General features: G+C 49.6%; 8 protein-coding genes across 8 annotated transcripts; 1 reads left to right on the forward strand and 7 right to left on the reverse strand.

Moving 5' to 3' along the window:
* Positions 1-176: 176 nt before the first annotated feature.
* Positions 177-1964, reverse strand: TbgDal_X4740 (hypothetical protein, conserved; the record flags this gene model as incomplete). The annotated part of the gene is made up of 1 exon (XM_011779351.1): positions 177-1964. One exon carries the CDS (start codon positions 1962-1964, stop codon positions 177-179), a length of 1788 nt encoding a protein of 595 aa, XP_011777653.1.
* Positions 1965-2570: 606 nt separating this feature from the next.
* On the reverse strand, positions 2571-9011 carry TbgDal_X4750 (hypothetical protein, conserved; the record flags this gene model as incomplete). Its single annotated transcript, XM_011779352.1, has 1 exon — positions 2571-9011. The coding sequence occupies one exon, from the start codon at positions 9009-9011 to the stop codon at positions 2571-2573; it is 6441 nt and encodes a 2146-aa protein (XP_011777654.1).
* Positions 9012-9954: 943 nt separating this feature from the next.
* TbgDal_X4760 (60S ribosomal protein L18a, putative) lies at positions 9955-10494 on the reverse strand (the record flags this gene model as incomplete). Its single annotated transcript, XM_011779353.1, has 1 exon — positions 9955-10494. The coding sequence occupies one exon, from the start codon at positions 10492-10494 to the stop codon at positions 9955-9957; it is 540 nt and encodes a 179-aa protein (XP_011777655.1).
* Positions 10495-11077: 583 nt separating this feature from the next.
* On the reverse strand, positions 11078-12988 carry TbgDal_X4770 (hypothetical protein, conserved; the record flags this gene model as incomplete). The annotated part of the gene is made up of 1 exon (XM_011779354.1): positions 11078-12988. One exon carries the CDS (start codon positions 12986-12988, stop codon positions 11078-11080), a length of 1911 nt encoding a protein of 636 aa, XP_011777656.1.
* Positions 12989-13254: 266 nt separating this feature from the next.
* Positions 13255-13590, forward strand: TbgDal_X4780 (hypothetical protein, unlikely; the record flags this gene model as incomplete). The annotated part of the gene is made up of 1 exon (XM_011779355.1): positions 13255-13590. The coding sequence occupies one exon, from the start codon at positions 13255-13257 to the stop codon at positions 13588-13590; it is 336 nt and encodes a 111-aa protein (XP_011777657.1).
* A 445-nt stretch (positions 13591-14035) lies between these two features.
* On the reverse strand, positions 14036-14698 carry TbgDal_X4790 (SNF-7-like protein, putative; the record flags this gene model as incomplete). The annotated part of the gene is made up of 1 exon (XM_011779356.1): positions 14036-14698. The coding sequence occupies one exon, from the start codon at positions 14696-14698 to the stop codon at positions 14036-14038; it is 663 nt and encodes a 220-aa protein (XP_011777658.1).
* A 549-nt stretch (positions 14699-15247) lies between these two features.
* Positions 15248-15574, reverse strand: TbgDal_X4800 (hypothetical protein, unlikely; the record flags this gene model as incomplete). Its single annotated transcript, XM_011779357.1, has 1 exon — positions 15248-15574. The coding sequence occupies one exon, from the start codon at positions 15572-15574 to the stop codon at positions 15248-15250; it is 327 nt and encodes a 108-aa protein (XP_011777659.1).
* A 635-nt stretch (positions 15575-16209) lies between these two features.
* On the reverse strand, positions 16210-22665 carry TbgDal_X4810 (hypothetical protein, conserved; the record flags this gene model as incomplete). The annotated part of the gene is made up of 1 exon (XM_011779358.1): positions 16210-22665. The coding sequence occupies one exon, from the start codon at positions 22663-22665 to the stop codon at positions 16210-16212; it is 6456 nt and encodes a 2151-aa protein (XP_011777660.1).
* Positions 22666-23004: the final 339 nt, after the last annotated feature.

The raw sequence follows: 23004 nt of genomic DNA on the forward strand, positions 1-23004 counted from the left end.
TACACCCAAGAGGTAATAAAGTGATGAAACATAAACGGATAATCCGAATGGAAAGAATTCATCTATCTTAGCACCACTGCCCATGCTGGTCTCGTATTTTTGGTGTTGCCAAACCTCTGTCGTAGGAAACTGGACATATAACATACCACCACAAATTGTTCTTCTTGGGTAAAATATCAGAGTGTTTTTGCCCTGTATTTGTCGCTTCCATGAACTCTGTCGATCAACAATACGTTCGGTACAACTTCGTTAAACGGCTGTTGTGAACTTCCGGTAGGGCCATCCCGACGATCCACAATTTTTTTACTGGATTGGAGGACATCTTCACCCCTTCCACGTGTGAATGTGTGCCGCATGTCAGCGTAATTAACAGTGCGCGAGATGATAATAAGCAACAATATCACGAAGAGAGAGTACAGAGAACTGCTTTCGTGCCAACGAGTCGGTGCCCACTCTGCAAGCACCGGGGTAGAAACCTGTCCGGAACTATGATCGTCCACAGAGTGGAGGCGGCTGGCGGCGCCATAGTGACGGTTTCGGATCATGGCACGCCGCTTCCTACCCTGGGAAACAACGTCGAGCAAAAAACGTGCTTCACCAGACTCTGTGAAGTTAGCATTATTATTTACTGTTCTCTCATCGCCCTTTACGAGCAGTTGTTTGACTCGACAGGGAATGTAAAGAATCCCACGGATCACACGTTTAAACAGACCGCGTTCCGTCACGTCTGCTTTAAATGCACAAAGAACCGAGTAATTTCCGGGGAGTGGCAGTGTCGGCTGAGCACTTCTTATCTGATGTTCCGCGTCGTGGTGATAGCGGCGCCCTCGCGCCAGAAGACACGATGGAATTGTCGCCTCAGTTAAGGGAGATACTCCTCCGTTACGGTTGCTTTCACTGCTTGCTCCCTTACAGACGGTCGCGCCGAGTCCACCGGAACCATTTTCATGAAACACTTGCGTGTTTGCAGTTGAGGTGGTGGAAGAAGGAGAGGAGGACCCCCTGGTGTTAGTGTTACCGCACCCGCTTGTGTCAGCATCAGACCTGTCATGAGTATGAGCGGGGCTGGCAGTCCACCGAGCACTCCATGGGGAGCAAAGTGCCTCACGAATGAGACTCCCCAGTCCGCGTGAAGAAGCAGCCGATCTCAACCCTGGGCGTCCTTCTACTACAAACGGTGTCAAAGACGCCTTTTGTAACCTGTCCGCACCACACGGCGTTGCTCCAGCCGTATTGCGGACACCTTCTCCTCCCTCCTCAAGTAACGTTTCCCCGCAGTAGTTGTTTTCGCTCCCCTCGCGCCTCCCTTCCAGAGACTTAATTAGCCGTTCCTGCTTCAGCTGCTCCTGTAAGAACAATTCATCTGTACACCACGCAATTCCAACCGCCTCCTCACGGGAAGCTCCATTAACTCGGCCGTCTTGCACTTTAGATTCCGTTCCGCACACTGCAGCCCTGTGTAAATTGTTCGTGGAAGGCGCAGAAACAATCAGGGGGCTTTGATAAACCGCCCGGGCTGCGGCGACGGGATCCTCAAACTTGACGTAGAACCAGTTTTGCTGGCTGCTGTGACCAACAACTGAAGTAGAAGTCAGCCCACCGCTGGGTACAGCCGCTCGTGTAGGGAGTTTGTGCATCAGTGTGCGGCCAAACATAACGTCCAGACTCTCACGAACATCTAGAATCGATGTAGGTGACACACCGTACACAGTAACCCATTGTTGCCCAGCGTATGACGGTGCGGCTGCTGCTTGATCCGCATGTGAAGCCGCGGAGGCAGTGGAAAATACCGCAGGGTGTTCGCCCTTCTCTTCAAATCCTTCAGGAACGAAACCAACACGCACCGGTAAGCGCTGAGGTCCTGATGTGTACGTGCAAGGTTGAGGTGGCGAAACCTGTGGCTGCTTCGTCCAACCCTTCCGCCCCTTGCGTTCAACCCACTGCCCAATATCTTGCTTCCACATTGCAAGCAATAAATTACTCCCTCTTGATCCGGAATGTAGTTAAGCCTTCAGGGGTTTACAAAACACGTTTTTTATGATTAATATCAGTTAATTATGATGTTTCTTCTCCTTTTTTTACTTTCTATTTTCGCTTCTTTATGAGCGTATAAAGTTGGTGAACCCGTTACCTACGTACCATTTGCGTTTAAGCACGACGCGAAGATTGTTGAATTGTAATTGAGAGAAGCATAAATAACGAAGGTGATGTTGAGGGTGCATGGTTTCATATGGAGCAAGGAGAAAGAAGCAAAGTGAAGATGTTCACGAAAAAAAGGAGTGGAATGCTCAGTGGGTGAGCGAAGCGGTGAACCAATCACAACTTGTTGATCTATCAAAAAGCACTCACTCCTAGTGAATTTACATGTCCTCCATGCCCACGAACATGAGGTATAACTCAACATTTCAGATTCTTCTGGAAGATCACAAAACACCAAGAAGAATACAAAAGGTAGTCGAAATGTGGTATAAATGAGGGGAGGTTTGAAGAAAATACCGAAAAGGGGGGATAGCGCACTAAGCTAAGTAAAACCTCCTTCTATTCTTTAGGAAACACGACCCCTTCCTTAGTCACTCCACCGGTGCTGTGCCATTGAAACTTGCGGTTTCATCAGCGGTAGGCCTCTCACTCCCTTCGCAGAGTGGATCATCCACTAGCGTTCCCCCAAAACCGCATGTGGTGCCCGCAGCTTTTGAGTACTGCACAAGCGATGCCAACTGCCGCTGCCGGCGCGAAACCTCCAATAGGAGAAGCTGTTGGACAACCCCTGCGACATCAGAAAATTTGAAAAACATGCGAAGCTGTTCAATTGGAGAGTCGCCCACCGTCAAATTGTGGGAACCTGCAGGAGCATCAATCACGTTTGCCCCTCCACCGATACGGTCACCGGAAAAGGCAGAATCTGCCTTAAAGTTTACTTTCCCAGTATCTTTCATGGAATGCCGACAATGTTTCAGAAATCTCCGCGGCGGTTGTAGCACGACCGGTAACCAACGCGACGTGGGAAACAAGCTTATGCCACCTGAGAACAAAGCAAGGTTGCGCTGCTGATTGACAGCTTCACCAAGTTTTGACCCCAACATCATAACATTTCCAGCAGCACCGGTTCTTGCATCAGTAAGACCACACTCTGCTGCGAGCGAAGACGCTGTCACTGCATGTGACGTACCCCAGTTATAGGGTGATCGATGCAACGACATCTTGTTCACGCTAGGTTCATCAGCGTCAATCATTTCCTTGTTTTCAGCCAGTCGCAAAAAAGTCATCTGTTGCACCCCTGGCTCGCCGGTGCAGGTGCTAAGAGACAAAAATACAGGTGTCACTCCAGATGCCCTCTCCCTTATGAAGTCGTTCACGTCACGTAGTTGAAGGTATTGAACAACTCTACCGTCCTGCATCTCGGAGAAAAAAAGCGGGGCAATAACCGTTGGGGGGGAGGAGTCCTGTGGAAAATAGGACTGTGCGTCGAACACATCTACGAGTTGTGGGCGCTCCCTCGGTTGGACATTTGCCGCATTTTTAAGCAGGTTGTCATGTTGGGTGCGTTGGCCCCATATGGGGGTAGCTGAGCCAGGCAACTTGGCGTCAGACGCACTCGGAGGTTCGCTGCACCTCTTGCTTTCCTGGGCGGCAGACTTAAGTAGGCTCATAGACAACAAGTTGTTGGCAATAACAAACTCCTCGGCTATTTCACGCAGTCGGTTGGTTAAAGGGGGGCACTTTCCACTGATGCGGTTCCGTCTGTCCTCTTCTTCCGCTTCAATCTCCTCCCGGCGCATTGCCTGCCACCGCGCCTTCGTTACCTTATGTGGTGTATACATTGGAAGGACAAGTTGCCTGAGTAGGTGTTCCAGCGTGTACCCTCGAATGCTTGACTGCACAGGACCTGAAGAGTAAAGATGTTTGACTTCGGTCAGGTGCTGTCGTCCATCCACTAACCGCAACCCACCAAGGGCTACGTCAAATACAGGAAAGCCCTCACCCACAGCCATCGACATCACCGACGATCTGTTCCGCAACCCCGCTTCGGCAGGTTCTACAATAACAACACCGGACTCGTGGAGTATGCGCACGGATGTCTCGCTTCGGCGAGTGAAAAGAGTCTCAAGAAAAGGTGTGACTGTACCGCGCATTCCACGGTATATGACGCGCCGCCGTAACACCGTTCCATCGCCAAACAACACGTAAAACCGGTCATATGGTTTGGGGTCGTTCGTGGGAGCTGGATCACGGGCAAACGAAGCGACATAAGAGGAATTTGCATTTTCTTCGGCACCTTGAGAAAGGGGAGACAAAAGCCCCCTATTGTTGTTCCCATCGTGCGAAGCATCTTTATCGTTCAGTTGCGACGAAACCTTGGGGTTATCGCCCACTCCGAAAGATACCTCCGCACGGGAAGCCCGGGAAGCTTGGTTATCGACGGGTTTATAAAGTGGCGCACAAAGGAACACACGCGGAAAAAAGGGGCCTTCCACACAGTACTGCACATCCGCATCGCATGAGCTTTGTACGGCGGCTGCGTCCTCCAGTAATGGGGCCAGTGGGACGGGAAGATGCTCATCTGCTCCATGCAGAAGACCACCTAAGAGACTAGTGATGCACGTTCCATCAACGTGGAGCGCAACGCGAGCGAGTACCATTTCATCGAAACCACCACCACACCCGTGCTTTTGATCCGTTTTTCCTGCCCCGAGACTTGCAGCATTGCCCTCCTTCTTGGTTTTATGGGGAAAATACTTATTGTACGTAACCACAATAAGTCCATCGGCCCGCGACATTGTGTGGCAGTGGTTGCAACGATCATACGTCATACAGGACTCCACGTTTCCTGATGGAACGGGATGAAGGCTCCCGGTCTCTTCCAGGCCTACTTCCCGCACATAGCACAGTCCCTCGGGTGTTAATACTGTTTCAACAACGGGTTGCGCACCATCTTCTTGAGTGCTTGAAACCCCACCTACAGGGGCCACGGGATAACCTGTTACTATCATACCGTCTGGGTACAGCATCTGGGTCGTGCCGGAGTGAAAGTATCGGCACACAATCCCTGAGTCTTCAATAAGAGCCCGACGAACCTCCACCTCCATGGATCTCTGCAATACCACTTCCTCTCCTACACAATGCGCACAACGTACTAATTCTGGAACGGGATGTCGCATGGAATCGTGTCTCGACAACCACAGGATTCCTTCGTGCTCTTCGTTATGAACGCTCACACCACCAGCAGAAACTGTGATTGCCACCGCTGGAACACCATGCTGTACTGGAAGTTGAACGGCAGTCTCATGCGGGTGTTTTGGATCTTTCACAGCAGGCCACAATAGGATAGAGCCACTATCATCAACAGGGAAAGTTCGTGTCATCCCTTCCTGGGCATTCTTACCAGAGTTTGACCCGTCGTCTTCACCTCTGCTTCTACTCCTGGGCCTACGGGACAAGCGGCGCTTAAGTGCTTGTGTTGGACCCTGAGCTGAACCCGGCAAACCGCCACGCACTCGGCCAGAAAAAGGACCTATGCTCTTCCGCGATTGCAACCTTCCCCGTCCATTCAGTGCGTCGCGCGGAGTGAAGCCACTTCCATAGGCGCCATCTTTGTCGCTGTTAATAGTAGAATTGGCATATTGGAGCCTGTAACGAGGTCGTGCAGAGCAGGTAAGGACCACACCGTCATCAAAGGCCGCAGTGAAGTACATAAGCTCTTCCTCCTTTCGCCGTGACGATGGAGGTGCAGAGGAGCATGCAGAAAAGTCTCCGTCCACCGCTTCGCCAGCCGTTTGAGCGGAAGTAGACGTGGCATTAGTGACAGCGGGAGAGGAAGAGGGAGCAGCGCGGGGTGGTGGTGCAATATAATAGTGGAGCGTGCATATTATTTCACTCGCCCTCACATAACGGCAAATTCGGCTACGGTCAGTCGTAATCACCTCAATAATACTATTGTCGTGCGGGTACAAAGTATGTCGTCCTTCGAGTGCTGTTTGGATGTCCCCTTCAGAGCGCCAAACACCCCTTCCCCTCACTACTTCCTCATGTTGAGGAATAATAAATTGTGGAGAATTGCGTAGATCCCGCAGGAGTTGCACTCTTATAGCATCACCCAGATCTCCTCCAAAACACTGCGTCGCACCAAACGTCTTGGCGATGTCCGTTGGTGCGCTCGACAGCGTTGGTAAGGTTAAAGTTGTACCGAGACACACCGACTCAGAAGAAAGTAACTCGTTAAACTGGTCGAGTGACGGCACACCAGAAATATAGTGACACCATACACGTATCGATTGCCGCTGTATTGGTGTGACCACCCCACCCGCCATAACGGCAACAACCTTATCCCGTACACGTGTGTTTTCCGCTCCCACAGAACGGAACATCGCAAGATTACCGTATATTGACTCGAGGGGGTCCGGTACTACGCACCGCACCAATCGACAGAGGTGTTCACCAAAGCGGGAGGAGAAGTCATTGAGGCACCGGATCGCAGCACGTTTGCTAATGTTCTCCTCAAGCGGTCGCGCGTTCGGATAAAACCCCTCGTGTAACGACGGTGTTAACGCGGTGATAGACACACTGTTGGATTGCCTGCCTTCTGGAAAGTCGGCGTTTACAACTTTGTCACTAACGCCAATTGCAGCTGCTATCATTTCCAGGAAAAAGCACTGAAGAACGTGCGTCCGTTCCCGGGGTGTCAAACTCCGTTCTACACTTCGCTGCAGTTTTTCGTCGACAAAGGGAGCCCTAAGAGCGGCAGCCTCCGCTGCCTCTCTTATCTTGTCAAACGTAACTCCAGATGTCCTGTCTGTGCACGAGAACAGCTTTTCTACGCGCTCCAATAAACGTAAGTCCACACCCTCCTCCGCCATGTTCAAGACAAGTCCGTTCATTGGTTCTTCCAGCAGCTCCTGCGCGCGCATCGAACTATATGACCTTCCCCCGTTTGGCAAAGAGAGAGTCATTGTAATTGGATTATCTTGCTTGAACACTCCAAGCCCCTTTTGGACAAACTCCCGCGTTAAGCAGCGCACATCATTTTGCGTGGGTTGTGGGAAGGGGCGATCCATTGTGTGATCCAGAGGTAGCATTACCGCGGGATCGCTGCCCTCGTGCTGAGTTGAAGCGAGTTCACTTGGGGAGTGTGGGATCGGTGATGGTGACTGGGTTTGTTTTCGCAACCTTCCTGGAGACTTTCGGTCCTTCAGCTTCGACTCACTGGCATGACGCTTCGTTGCAGCATCCACAGCTGCTTCTATCTGCTCATTTAGAGGCTCGTCATCTATACCTTCGTGTCGTGGAAACGCGGCCGACAATATGGGTTCCTTTTCCGCATAACAGTATATAGACTGGGGTAGCAGAGAATGAGTGCCAGAGAGTTCCTTCCCAGTACTGACAGTTTCACTATGAGGCGTGCTATGCACCTCATGCACTGGAGTTAGTTCTTCTTGTGGCACAGGACGCACATATTTGGGAGTTTGCCTCCTAGCAAGGGACACAGTAACCTGTGCAGCGAGCGCGTGCAGAGCAGATACACATGTCCACTGATCACAGACCTTCCTCCCCTGAAGGTAGTGCGACCAGTCCCTAAAAGGGAATGAGGGTTCACAACCTGGACACACAGATCGGGGAGCGTCCTCACAAAAGTGCGGGCGACCCCTCTCCACAGATCCCCCAGAAGGCGGAGGGAACGTAGCAGCCTCCTCCTGTGGTAGAGGTAAAGGTAAATTCGGGCATTGATACGTCGCTTTAGTGGACATACATCTAGTGTAATATGTCATATTACTCACCACGTTGAACACAGTGGGAAGCACAGAATCTAAACATCGCCTGATCACAGAACTCTTATCATCCCCACGATTTTCTACTATTTCACGCATACATAGTGCGGTGTACGCATGCAAAGCAGCATCGGTATCAGTTATCGTTGTAGCAAGCCCCAGTCGCGCGCACTGTTCAATTACTCCAGCAAATGAACTGCCACTGGGAGCCACTGTATTAACGTCGCCTTCCTTACTCCCACTAGCCGTCTGCCCCGCTGCCGCGTCACGGCCCGGTTGCCGTTTAGAGGAAGGTGTTGTCCGCTGTCGCTGACTAGAGGGAGTACAACTCACACCCGCTACTTGAGCCGTACCGCCCGGAGAAGTGGGTGCATCGACGAAGTTCACAACCAAACGAATATCGAGCCGCTTGGGTGGGGTGTCACACCCGTGTCCTAACAAGAACGCTAACACGCGTGGATCTCGAATGGGAACAACAACGGGGAGAATACTCATCTCTTTTGCGTGCGCCTCCATACGCGTAAGCGGTACCGGTGTAGCCACCCTTGGTGCTTCCTTTAACCCTTCACTGGCATCGCCGCGCAGCGACACTGAACGAGCCCTGGAGACTCTTCGAGATACGGGCGCAGTTCTACCCTCCATTTCATCCACAATTGTACACAAAGCCTTTTGAATGGTCGCAACAGCATCTGCAGGATTTGGATTGCGCGGTAATGCAGCTGCCAGGACGGCATCCTCTTCTGGGCGATCGAATGACGGTATATGATGCACAATCACCAGTGGTCGTGTACAACGACGATTATGCACTACCGAATACCACGAGTTACCATCGCCTGCCTGCGTCTTTTGAGATCCCTTCGTTGGAGAACTAAGTGCAGTTGCACCCTTGGCTCCCGATGCCCCGGCCGCTTTTCCACCTTTGGGTTTCCCACCTTTTGCTGGAGCAGCCCCAATGGCGGTTGCCGGAACATTTGTCCCCCTTTTTGCACTCATATACTTCATGAATGCTGCTTGCACTTCTGCCACGACGCCATTTTGATCAAAGTCATCAGTTTCCTGCTCATCTAATACAACCCGCGACGACCTTGTGGCTACACTGTCAGCGTCACTGCTGTCCCTTGGCGGAGTAAAATGACAGGCAGCCTTTGAAAGAATGAAACCGATGTACCTGATATCCGCCGCGTCGCCGTCACTGCACACGAGGATAAGGCGGCAGCGCCGTTGCTTCTGTGCTTCCGCCTGTGACATTGCTGTATGCAGGCGACCTTGTGCAAAGAAAAAACAGCGGCACAGGTGGTGACCAAACTACAGGGACCCAAGGGTTGTGATTTTCTTCCCCTTTCCAAATATGTTTGTACGGGGTTTATCACTCTTAATGTTTATGTTGTCCCGTATTTCCCCTTTGCTCGCACTCCCTTAACAGGAACTAATGACTAATTTTTTTTTTTTTGATCTTGTTACCTGTTTCCCGTTCACCAAACACCTCACCCTTTACAGTCTCCCCCAACCAATACTTTGTGAAAACTTTACGCGACCAGGGGAGAAAAGCCCCTTGTGGGAAAGGCACTGCGATAACAAAAAACAGAAGAAACAAAGAAAACAGAAGAGACAAAGGAAGAAAAAAAATAATGTGCCTAACCAGCGGATAAACGATTATTGAAGATATCCCAACTATCCAAGAACAGGCTCACATACACGTTGATTATTACTTTTTTAAGAATTAAAAATAAATAAAAACACATATATGCACCAAAGAAAATGGAACAGATAGGCAAAAGCACATTAAGATGAACGTTGGAAACAAGGTGCAAAACCACACATCGATCCCTAAAGGCGAAGAGGATGTAAGACCAGCCAACCTTATCCCCTGTATTGTACGTGAAGCACGGCCTCTGGCGAACTAAAACGGCGAGAAAAAACTGAGCGGCCCACGAGAGTGTTGTCAGAAACATGCTGTTCGTCGCTTGGCGTCTGATGACGTCGAACGAAGCATATTGTTCAAGGTTCCTAGGATGCCAGAAGCTCCTTGAAGTAACGCACTGCATCACATTTTTCAAACAAAACACCCGTCTCCTCCCGCAGGTGGCGGTTCCATTCCGAAGTTCATAATCACACTTGGGTACATTCATCCGAGTCCCCACCCTCCACAATTCCCTCCCCCTTGCGATAGCATACACCGGCTTCAGCACCACTATGCAACCACTGCCCGCTTCGAGTTCTTCTTCACAAATATGACACGGTCCTTGCGTGGCGCCTTCACACGGCGCTGCAGGAGCGGGAACGACAGGTTGTGTGGGTGGAACTGCGCCACGTTCAGGCGGCGTACTTCGTGGTTCGGGATGCTCTTTACGCCAAGCACTTCAATGTTGTGATACCGCGCGCGGTGGCGTGAGGCGAGGTCATTATAAGCCTGACTTACAGCACCAGCTTTGCACACATCACGAAACTCCTTCACCATGTGCGTATAACCACAACGCTGGCTGTAATATGCAATATCCACGCTGTAATTGCGGGCAGCCAGTTTGCGATCCTTCACCACCTTACAGGAGAGAACGTCGCCGTGTGTTGACTTCACCTTGTTTTTCTCACGCATCATGCGCCAGAAGCGGCTCTTTGCCACGACAAAGTTCGGTGCAAAAACCTCAAATTTGTATACGGTGGGTTGAGGATTCTTCTCCGAGGGCGTCTCCCGCCCAACCACGCAGTAGTGACGAAGATGCGGTCTGACCATTTGCGCTTGCTACTATCGAAGTTCCTTTTTGGTTCTAGTGTTTGAACAGAGGTTTTTCAGTGAATTTTATAGCACGACGCGGCGGCAATGCGACCATTCACAATACCAACCATTGAGGTTTGACAGTTACATAAAAAAAAAAAAACGGCAAATACGCAAAAAGGAAGAGGTTTCGGTATGCGAATAACAGTAATTATAGTCATCCTGGTGAGTGCATCATCGAAGAAGTGGGAGGATGGCCCACAGTAACACTTTTTTTTATGTTAAGTTGAACGTTGTCTTGCCACTTGTTTTAAATTTTAGTGACAACATTGTACAGGACCAACCACTTTTCCCCTCCAAGGTTATTATATCCGTCGCTCTGTTCGGAAATCATGTGAATAAGTATAAAAATATAAAAATAATAACAAAAAATAAATAAAACGACACATAAACAATGGGCAGTCACCCAAAGAAGAAAAAAGAGGATAACGAATAAGGGCAATTGTGTCTGAAAAATGCAAATAAAAAGAAAATGAAAAGCAAACCATAACCTTTGCAAAAAAAAAAAACAAACATAGATGTGTCCATTACAATTTCAACCTCAGTCACTCATAGGAAATTGAGCGCACGCCGCGTCACGAAGGTACATCCACAGTGCTAAGGACATGATGTGTTCCTCCTCCTCCACATCAAACACGGAGCCAACACTGTCAGTAACATTGTACGATTGAACATGAAGCATGGATGCGGATTTTTCTCCATCTTCGGTGATAGTCGTATTTTTCACATGAGAAGCCGGAGTATTATACGTCCCACGAAAAGGGAACCTCACACCGCTCTTTTGTTCAATTACTTCAACTATGGACGTGGCTACGTGCGTAGAGAAGGTAGCGAGTGACTTGGCTTCACTTTTACTCAAGGGGTCACGCATAACGCTGGTGGCACTGAGAAGGACAGCGAGAGAAGCATTCATGGCTGCATCGTAAACTTTTACGTCTGCCGAGCCACTATCAGTTACGTGTGCAGTCAAAGAGCTCATCACGCGTTCGTCAGAATTATAAAATGTGTCAACTACATCCAAGGAATGTGACAAACTCAAATATGCGTCCCGAACAACATGTGTTACGTGGATAGTGGCCACTCGTAGCACGTGCCACTGCAAATCTGGGGACAACACTATCCGCTTAGCCACACCAGTTGCCACAGAAGCCGAAAAAAAACGATAGCTGCACCACAGTTCACCAACCCGCCGTAGTTCCGCGGCCGTGTGAGCATAACGAGGCGTTGTTTGCGGCACTGCTATTGAAAAGTCCCATTCTTTCCGACCGAGTTGAACCGTCGCCATGTGAACGCGCATGAACCACCAGTAGTACGCGTACTGTCCTTGGTTATGCTGTAGAAGACCAAACTTCATTGTAGCACCGGTACACACGACTTCAGAGTAGAGGGGTTGTGTCCCTCCATTTTTCTCTACACTTGTCCCTTTGATTTCCACGGCTTCAATCGGAGGAGTACTCTCTTTGAATTCATCAACTGCTCCCTGCTGCTCCTTTACAGTAACCAGGGGAAACAACGGAGCACCTTCACAGAAAATTTTGTGAGAGACTGATGCACAGTGCTCAATGAAATCGGATGCTGTACCGAACCAACCGCCATTATGTATTGCTGGGAAAAAACAAGAAAGGGCTTCTTCATCCCCACACTTGATGGCACTCGTCGGGAATAATGAAGAAAGGGAAGCCACAGCAAAGCTACAAGTGGAAGTCGCACAATTCGAGTCCATGGTGCTCTGATGTGATTGAGTTGAGCCAACAGACGGTGGTCCGAGGTTAAGGGTATGACGACCAAATATATCGTGCATGCGTGGGGGGAGCAAAGGCAGAGCGACATGAAACCGCTGATTTTGCACACAATCGGGTAAAAAGGAAGAAGACAGCTTGGGTTCCTTCGAACTCTCCCTCCCACGCACCTGACGTGTTGGAGGAAATGAAGTCTTTTGGAATGGTAAACTCGCCTCCTCCGCCGTAGGACCGGACGCACGCACCCCTGCAGCCGCTGTTTCCCTGGCCAGACTCATCTTACGGAGGAACGAAACAAAGTAGTCCCCGAATTTCCTTGCTTTAGATTTTCTCTGTTGTTCTGTTTTCCTATTCATAGCAACCGTCTTTTTCTTAGAATCTCCAACGTTCTTCGATCCGCGGGATGTGTCTCTGCCACCAACATGTGTACTTTTGACCACTGACGAAACACTCGTACTCCCTTTCGCTCCATCGGTATTTTTGTTTCTTTTTCCACACACCTTGCTTTTTACGGTTCGCTCACATTTATTCCCGACATGGACACGACGCCTTCTCTTAGTCGTTTTTGTACATGATATCACGCATGCCATTTTATTCAGAGCAACTTTAACACTGTCTGCACGTTCCGCTCCACCTGCACAAGCCAGTTCCGCCACCTGCCGTGTGGAGGATGCCACTTCCTCCGAAAGATGGTGCCCCTTCACTTCTGTCATGAAACGCACTTACTTTTCCTAATTTTTCTTACACTAAGAAAAGCAGTAGTCGGTAGCCCCACAGGTTCTTACACCTACGTGTGTAAAGAAGGTAAAAAATAAAGGAAATAGTAATGATCCTCCTCTGCACTGGACATCGCCAGTAACTTCTCAGATTGTGTGGTAAGAAGAGATAAACAAAAGCAAAGGGGATAACGTGAGAACGACCAAATACGTCATGAAGTGAATGACGCGTACTAAATTCTGAAAAATTTGGCACATCTCGAATGCACCTACCACCTGATCAGGTGTGGAACCACCACAGCGCAACTTTTCCCCCTCTCCTTATCTTCTGTTTCTCCCTGTCACATCCTCTGTATATGGTACAGAACTGTAAATACGAGTACGACTACCCGCTACCTCAGTCGCACATCTTTGTCAGTATACAGTTAAATAATCCCCTATTAGGGGAATCTTCAAAGCAAACAAACAAACCAATGAACATCATCAGAAGTGCCGGGACACGAATGAGCAAAAGAAAGTTGGAGTCGGAGGAAAGTACAAGAACGATCGGCTCTTTGACGGCTATTGGTGGCAAGTCGATGATTCAGCAAATAAACTGAAGTGAAAGCTGCGGTGGCATCAGGAAAGCGACAAGCCGCACCTCAGCGAAAGAGTATAAGAGAATGACACTGCGCTAAAGAGTAAAAAGAGCATACATTTATTGAGATACATACATATGTATATATCTATATATGCATAAAGAGGGAACGCCCAAGTGCTGAAGGGGAACTGGGGGAGGGACGATTAAAACATCGCGTTATGCCTTACACATCACCCAAGTCACAACAAAGGCACGCAAAAAAAAAAAAAACACTTCCTGCTCCCATCTCATAGCGACGGACTAAGAAATCAAACAGGGGAAGGAACAAACAACAATGTCATTAAACACAAGTTCCGCGTGAGAAGCGCTAATTACGCTTACCAAACTGCATCTGTTCCTTATCACTTTTTTTTCTTTTTGACTACACATATATCTTCAACCGACTACAGAGGACGGAGATGTTTTTACAGTCCCAACTGTGTTTCCAGTTTATACGGATCAGGTGTTTCAGTTTCCTGCTGTTGCTGGGTGTTACTCATAAGGTCCGGTAACCTCCCACTAGGCATAGCAAGTGCGTCCGACAAATAACTCGAATCCGCTTCATTCCCTGATTGCATTGCGAGTGCCTCCAACTCGCCTAACATTTCATCCTCATCGATACTGTCAGGAATATCGTAGGAACGACCCATTGCTTCTTGAACGTACTGCGCATCCTCATAGAGGTTAAGCAGTTCATCCTGCAATTTCTCCACATCCGCTACAGACATTTTCTTGAACTCCCGCTTCAGCGTCTTTGTCGCGTCCTTCATGGCATCCACCTGCAGTTTGGCATCCTTAACCGACTCGGTAGTAAACTGTAGTTGGTCAATGTTGAATTGCTGCTGCATTAAAACATCTTGCTGATTTTGGTACAGTCGCTTCTGCTGAAGTAGCTGTATGGCACGTTGCTTGTGCCGCTGCTGCGTGGCGCCTGTAGTCCGCTGGATGCACTCCTTTAGTTTGGCGAGTTCTGCATCTATTTTACTCACGCGCGCATCCACAGCGTCACAGCGGGCACTGATCTTGACACTCGCGTCCTCAAGTGTTGGTTTCTGTGTGTCCTTCTTCCGACCGAATAGACGGTTCATCCTGCGCCGACAACAACAACAACAATAATAATAATAATAAAGGAGAAAGTCAGTCGCCTAACAATTAGCTCGCGCCTGAGGTATACAACTTAACCTGTTCTTCCGTTTCCTCACTCTCAACCCAGGTAAAAGTAGGAAACAAAGTGTCAGAACGGAACTACTTCCTAAAAATCGGTTTGATTGTCTTCCACTTTTAACCCATGGTTGAGAAGCAGCGAGAAGAAAAGTCACCTTCGAAGCGGACAAGGCAACAGGTACTTCATGTGGGAGCATAAAGTCGCGCAAGAAGAGCGCAAAAAAAAAAAGAATTGAGACGCCTCCATTCTTGCTTTTCAAAGTGTAAGCGTGGGAAGCAGGCAAAACGAGGTAATGTGGACATTAGTATAATCTACACACGGAACCAAATTAAGTAAATTCCAACTCAGTAGGAACGAAAGCATGGGAGTAACAGGTGTATTATCCCGCTGATAAATGGAGCAGAAATAAACCCACTGTCCATTTGTTTAACGGAATATCACCAGGGGGACGGCATAACGACGGAAAGGCCCACTAAAGAAAAGGTGGTACGGCCCAAAAACTGATCAGCTCGAATACCACATGAGGCAGAAGGATGCATGTCACCGTTCCCCTTTCAACTGATGGAAGAAGTTGTTGCTTTTTTTTAAATCTCTTCCACAGATAGAAGGAAAGAAAAATAGGGTTAAATAAACTGGAATCACCCAGCAACTGTACAGCTCCACACAAATGTGGCCTCCGCACTGCACACAGGCCGACCCACATATGCATGCGCCCAACCCTACACGTAAATACGAATAGGTGCAAGCGTATGTGAGAACATACAAAACGTTTATCTGCGGTTTGAAAAAGGCACCACATGTTACGCTGAACAGAAAGAAATAAGTGAAGGCAGTAAAGGAAAAATGAAATAATTATTAGTGCGATGCGCAAGAAGTTCTAACTCTGAAACAAAGTGTCATTGCCATCTCATATTCACGACAACACAACAAAGAAAGAGGAATCTCACTTCTTTCACTTACTCCCGCAGAGAGGCGCACACATGCCATATTTGAAAGTTTATTTTACTTCCCTATCACTTCTTCCTCGTCACGTCCACTAACCGAAAGTGAAACCCACCCCCCGTGGCATTTTTTTGGTGTCAACTGTAACCTCACCTCAACCTCCGTCCCATCACCACCATTATCACCTTAAAAAACTAAATGCATATAATTAAAATATTTACAAAAAATCGATATGAGATCCCCCCCCCCGGTGAACGTCTCGACAACAGTCGAAGAAGAAAAGGCACAACTTAGGACGAGGCGTAGCACCTACATCGGATACCTCTGAAAATCAAAGCAATAATTCAAATATACACACAGTTCGCTCCACGACATACTTATTCTGTGGGTCACGCGATGCGACAACTTTCTATACATAAATATACAAGAACGGGAGAGGGGAAATACAATGTAATAACATTCACAAGCAGCTTTAGGAAGCACAATATGGGGTTACATATGACCTCCCATTATGCTTTGCGCCCGTTGTATTGCTGGCAGTTTCGATGGGTTGGTATTGGAACGCAACAGCAGCTGTTCTTTTTCTTGCAGTGCCGCGGTTAGCACCGCCGTCATTACGTCCTTCTCTTCCTCCAGTACGGTCATCAAATTTTTTACCTGCGGGGAGGTGTCGATACTAGGTGTTCTTACATTCCGTGTGACGTTCATGAACGGCGGAATTAACGCTGGAAGTGTCATGGATGCCACTGAGGAATCCGAGTAAGAAAGCAACGAGCCCTCGTAAACTGGCTTGCAATTAGGGGGCCGAACGGTGGAGACAATCCCCTTGCCGCCGGTTACCTTGGGTACAGGACAAGTGTTCCAGCTCATTAGAGTTTTCATCACTCGCAGCCGCTCCTCCTGCTCAGACTTTCGTTTTGGCTTCTTAGAACTCGATGTGGATGCCCCTCCCACGGTGAAGCAGCTGCTGTATGTCCTCGTACGTGGGTGATCGCTTGAAGCAACCGGGAAAGGTGATGGCATCTGCCCCCGAATGGGTTGTAAACCCTTTCGCCCCGAAGAGGATCCGTCGTCACTCCCAGGCCCCAGTAGAGTCATCACGCCGCGCCATTTTTCACGCTCTACATGATCCCTTATCGCCTTGGAGGATGGAACAGCGTTAAACGAAAATTCATTTTTCACAGGGGAGCCCCCACGGGGGCTGCCACCCTTTTTCGCTTGGCTCTTGTGAGTTCCTGCAGCCGGAGAGCAACGGCGCCGAGGAAGTGGTGCGCAGGTCGCGCCTCTTACAACTATTTCAGGTTGAAGCACCCATGCATCCACGGTTTCTGCAAGCAGTCCTAAATATACAGAGCTGGGTGGCAAGTTGCAGTTTGGAGGCATATTCACCAGAGTTGTTCCTGTGTCACGGCCCGACCTTTCCGTTGAAGAAGACATCGCTTTCCGCGGCACCTGAGGCACGCACACAACTGGGCTTTGTTTCTCCCTCTCCTCACTCGCGAAGATTGAAGAGCCGCGGTTGGGTAAGACCAGGGGTGTAGCGAGCATGGACGGGACAACAGGAGCGATGCCGGCAGGTCCAAATGCTGGGTTGCAGGAGAATGCGGCCTCCGCGATTCGGTGTGCCGCCGAAAAGGTATCAGATAGTGCCGCAGACTCTTCCCTCAGTGCAGGTGCTTGTGGAATACTATGCAGTACAGTTACTCCGTATCCCTCTCGTGGGGTCTCACAAATGGTATCCGTTCGCGTCCTCCTCCGAGCAAAAACGCCGCGATGTGGAGAAATGAGTGCTGAATCTTTGCGAGAGATAGGCGATGGCACATGTGTCTTGAACTCACGCCCAACAACTTCATCGAACAGGCGCTTAAGAAGCGCAGGCAAGTCGTGTTCCCCATGGAATTCATCCCTAAAAGCAAGAGCATAGGATGGGGGGTACCCGCTACCACTACCCTGCTGCATATCAGTTTTTGTGCTTTGATCGGACCAGAAAATTGAGGCACGCGGAGAAATGTCACCGCTCCTCTTGAGCCCAATACGGCTCATTGTCCTCGTCCCAAATAACAGTGCCCCGTGGGGCGCACTCGGCAGCCCACCACGAAACCTAACTCCCAGCATATCCTCTTTAACGATCTCAGCAGCCCTCGTAATAGCAGCCTCCACCTGCCTGTTGTCAAACAACTCGCGAACACATGGGAAAAGCCGCTTCTGCACATATTCTTTCCGCACCACATCCAACACTTCAAAAGAGCAGGGGTTATGTTTCAACGATGGCATCTTGGGTGGCACCTCACTGTTTCCCCCAAAATAGCCAATACAGCTAACGGTACATTCACTAGGGTTTCCAAAAGAGACAGAGGGTACCAACACACTCCACACGTAAACGTAGCCATCGTCGCAGCTTGCGCAAAGAAAGACTGCCGTGTGCCTGTCCACGAAAGGAGCCGTTGCATTAAAGGTATTTACTCTCACGCTCTGACCTTCCCCTTTGCTTGCTTCTGTCAGACTCTCAGCGGGAAACGGCGACAACTCCGCTTCGCTTGTGGTAGAGGCCAAAAAAGACGTTTTTCGTATGAACCGGACGGCTGTCAGATTGTTTTTGTGAGCACGCCAGCGCCGTAGCAATATTACACCTTCATGCATAGAGCCTTCTGTTTCCCACGGCGATGATATAGTCCAATTTATATTACTCACGTCCAGCAAGGCCATATGACCCCTATGATCGGACACAGCAATGTAAACGCCATCACGGCTCACCTCCATCGCGGTGATGGCGTCCAATTCGTAGGTGACACGGAACCGAAATGCCTCCGCTCGTCTGCGACCGTTCCAAATCTGGATGACTCCATCATCGCTGCCAGTCACAATATAACCGGTCGTGCCAACGGGTACGATATGTGAAACGAAACCGAGGTTTGCAAATTGCTCAGAAAGCAAGAATCCGCAGTCACGCTTGGATGCAGGAAGGAACTCATCAAAATCCCGACTAAAAAGCAAAAGTGGCGGCAATTCCTCACTCTTGCGCTGAACACTCTCGCTACCGTCGTCCAACAAAACGTCATACTTGTTCTCGGCATGGGTATTACTAGGGTTGCTTGGGGCTGTAACCCGAGTCGGTTCATTGCAATTTAGGTAGCGTTCGCGCTTCTGCATGAACTCCCTAGTATAATTCACCGGATCTTGAACGAGAGGACCTGGAAGTAACGCAACAAGATCTAGCGGCGCCGGCACAACGGTGTTCTCGCACGATGTTTGTACGGACTGACAATCACGTGCATCAGTAGTGGCGGGAAATTTAGAGCTTTTTTGACTCGAAGCTCTGGTGCTAGTTCTGGCGCTAGCATCCAAATCTGAAGAGTCGCTGTCACTGTGAAGTGCATTGGTGGTGGAAGAGCGTTGAGAGACGTGTATTTGCTGTTTGTCGCCCACGAACCTCCGCTTAAAGGACTCGGATACGCTTGCCCTGATGCTCCTCTTACCCTCAGACTTATGTTGAGAGGTGTCTGTCAGGCGTGTGCACGGAATCGGGCACTTTGTAACCTCGTCCACAGGCGTTGTGCTGATGCCTCCGCGATGGCCAACAATAACAATTCCCAGAGTTTCGTAAATAATGGCAGCGGCCACGCCGACGCGATCTGTTATAATCTGGCGATGTGCCTCGATAGTGTTGTCGCCAAGCGCTGACAACGATTCACTAGACTTACCAGGTAGTAAATACAGAGCGGTGGTACCGTCTAGAGATCTCTCTTTCTCAAAAGTGGCGGAAAGCAGAGAGACCGACTGCCGTAGCGTCCCCTTTCCCTCCATGACCCCGCAAGCCATGGAAGAAAGTTCGTTAACCCCAGATGGAAATGTAAATGTACGTACTAGAGTGCCATTGAGGCCGTTGTATTCCTTTATGCATCGGCAATGCTCAAGTGCAACAAAAACATGCGCCGACTCTGTTTGTTCCACCGAAATGCAACAAATTCCGCCATCAACAACCCACGATCGCTCGACAACAGTTGTTATCTTCCAATGAGCATTGGCGTCGCTAGCCGATGATTCCTCAAGTTGAGGATCGCTCTCGTCCGGCTGTTGTGACTGCTCTGTATCAGGGGGAAACATAACAGCTGCCTTTCTCATCCCTAATCTCACTTCAGTAACAGCGGGGCGCCACACAATGATAACTTCTTCGTCAGCACTAAACCAAATGTCCCACTTCCTCTGGTGAACAAGATTCACAACCGGCTTCCGATGGCCAAGGTAACCCGCTGGATAGTCATCCGTCTGTTTGGGGTTCCAAACCCTTGGATAGTACCCGCCTAGTATAAGACGGTCTTGGACGGCATCATAGCGAGCACAGAGCATCTCCCCAAAGCGAAGCGAAGCAGCGCTGTCGTCACTTACAACACAGACGCACTGGTAGGTGTCAACATCAAAGAAGTACAGTACGCGCTTCGAGTCGGCAGCCATCAACATCAGCGGCCGCAGTGGCGGTTGCATAAACGCCACATCTACTGGATAACCGGATGTTGCAGATTTCCTAAATTCTGACAGCTCCAACCGGTGAAGTGGGCGCGGGGAAGAGGGCACCCAAAAGATGACTGTACGGTCTAAACTCCCTGTTACTAAAATGGCCCGACCCGCATGAAAAGTAGCGCACGTAATCCGCTTTCTGTGCCCATGGTTTTGCGATAGCCATAGGCTCGTTGAGCCGGTAGACCCTAGCTTCACGGCTCCTGTGGGGGCAACTGTTTCACCTAATGTCATGAATGGTACTTCCACGCGGCTCAGGTGGCGTACACCCACTGTGCAGTCGTCGCTAACCGTCATCACAATATCACTTTCTACACTAACGACAATTTTCACAATGGCAGCACGATGTAGCTTCAGGGTTAACAGGGGTTCGTGCGATTCTGGGGGTTCTAACCGCGTCTCCGTTTGGCCAAATACGTCAAACCAGTGGGCACGCAAAGGATAAAACTGTAGCACACCAGAACTAAATCCTATAAGCATGAGTGGGCCTGTCGGAAGAAGGGAGGTGGAGCTAAACTTCACGTAATTTGCAAGAGCAACGCAGCGGCTAAACCATGCGACACCTTCATCCGTGTAATCGGAAGCACAGTGCCCTGGCGTTGGCTTTCTGTTGCTGCGCTCGCTCCCCACACCTTCGAAAACATGGCCATCCCCTCTGCTGCCACAGTGAACCCATCTGGTACTTTCAAGAGAGTTTCCCGTATCTTGTGTCGTCTCCGGTGTGACCACTTCCTCCCTCGTCCCACACCGGGGCCGTTCGCACCTTGTTGCGGGACGAGATCTATAGCCAAGTGAAGAAGCACCACACACGCCAAATCGTGAGAGAAAATCCGTTTTCACCGGTTGAGGTCGCTCAAGATGCTCGTACGTGGGCGCTATAATGCCAAGGCCAGTGAAATACCGTGAAACATCCGTAAAGAGAATATCCAGTGCGTCGCGGCGGTATGCGCGAACCTTATATTCGGGCCGCATCACCCTGCTCGGATCCTCATCCTGGAGTTGTGTAACGTCCACTGTGCACAACAAGTCTAGTGACTCCTCCGGGGTACCTCCACGCAAGCAGCTAGGTGTCTTGGGTAGACCGTTTTGAAGTTCCACTGGCAATGTGGGAACCGAATGCCGCCCGAGAAACGTTTTGACAACCTCCGCCGTCCCAGCACGAACAAGAGTAACGGAACAGTCGATAGTCAGCACAACCAACATTTCCACATTGCCTAATGACTGCGGCGAGCACGACATATCAAGAATAGGTACACCGGCTGCCAAAAGGTTCCGCTCGTGCACAATAGCGGGTTTGCCCTGTGCGTTGGCTAGTCGTGGATCGGTGCGCCAGAGCTTTACTAGCCCATCCCACGCGGCCGTGACATAGCGCCTACCGTGATCGATAAACACGATATGACTAATAGCCTCGGTGTGGTATAAGAAGCGCACTAGCGGGTAACGCTTCTGCCACAATGTGGTGTTCGCGGGAACAGTAGTTAAATCTAAGATACGCCCAACATAGTCTACTGATTTTTCCCTTTCTTCATCGGGAGAAGTCCTGCCAGATTTTCCCCTCTTCCTACGTGCAGAAGCGTCCCCTTTCACGAGTGACCGCTCGCCACACTCGAGAATGTAGGTGCTCAGTTCGTCCCATGTCACCAAACCATCACCATCCGCGTCAATAGTGCGGAAAAGGTTCTCGGCAGCTTCCACGTGGCTCTGTTTCAACCGCTGATACGTCAGGCGGGACAAATTACGATTCCCTGATAAAAACTGCATGTGGTCTGAGCCCATCCCATGCCAAGTCAGCGCATCGAATCCCTCGACCTGCGGTTGCTTTTGGCTAACAATGGGTGGAAAGAGGGCATCAAAAAACGGCTCCACAATGTCTCGTTCAAAATCGGCGAGGGCCATACCAGGTGGTGACGTGCTCAAAAGACTTGTAAGGGTACACTTGTTCCGAATCCCAACATCTGGAGAAAGATCATCAGCACGTGCTTCACTTAAGTTCTTCTGCAACTCAGCACATTGTTGCTTGTACCGAAACATCGCGGCCACCTCTTCCTTGCTGTTTCGCTCGTACGAGTATGATCCTGCAAAGTCTAGTACCGGGTTACGCTTCATTTGGTGGCGCCATTCGTGCAAATCAAAAGCTAAACGCATCCTCGCTAACACGGGAAGGGGAGCTAGCGGTTCAGATAACTTTCGCGTATTGCAAATGTCATCCTCCCGCGCAACAGAACCGGAAAACTCAAACGTACAAGATCCCCTTTGCGACACGATCTTTGTGTTTGCCTCCTCACGTTTCTTCCTCTCTCTTTCCAAGAGTCTTACATATGCAGAAACCACCTTTCCATCTTCTTTGCCGACTTCTGGTAAGTTACCCGCAGTCCGCTGCGCGTAGGCAACCGATGTTGCCTCCTCGAATGATATAGAATTTGTAATATCCATCCTCTGTTGACAAATACGGATCAATTTTATCTCCCGTAAAAAAGTATACGGTCTTTCTCTTTCCTTCCTTTATTCAGTCTTCAGGGGCGAAACAGTTCGAAGAAAGAATTCCACACTTTCCCCTTCGTGTTCGTCCCGGTCCACCCAGTCGGAGGTGGGTACAACTGCTTGCTTTAAACAACAACAAGTTTTTTTTTTCAACGACAAGAAACGGAAAGAAGAAAAATACGGTATAGTCCAGAATAATGACAGAAACTATGGGATTTCATAAGTTGGCCAACCAAACAGATGTCCCAATGGCAAAAATATGTATGAACAACAAGGCGGTAATGACGACAA

The sequence above is a fragment of the Trypanosoma brucei genome, chromosome 10, assembly GCF_000210295.1.
Source record: "Trypanosoma brucei gambiense DAL972 chromosome 10, complete sequence".
NCBI classification, from domain to species: Eukaryota; Euglenozoa; class Kinetoplastea; order Trypanosomatida; family Trypanosomatidae; genus Trypanosoma; species Trypanosoma brucei.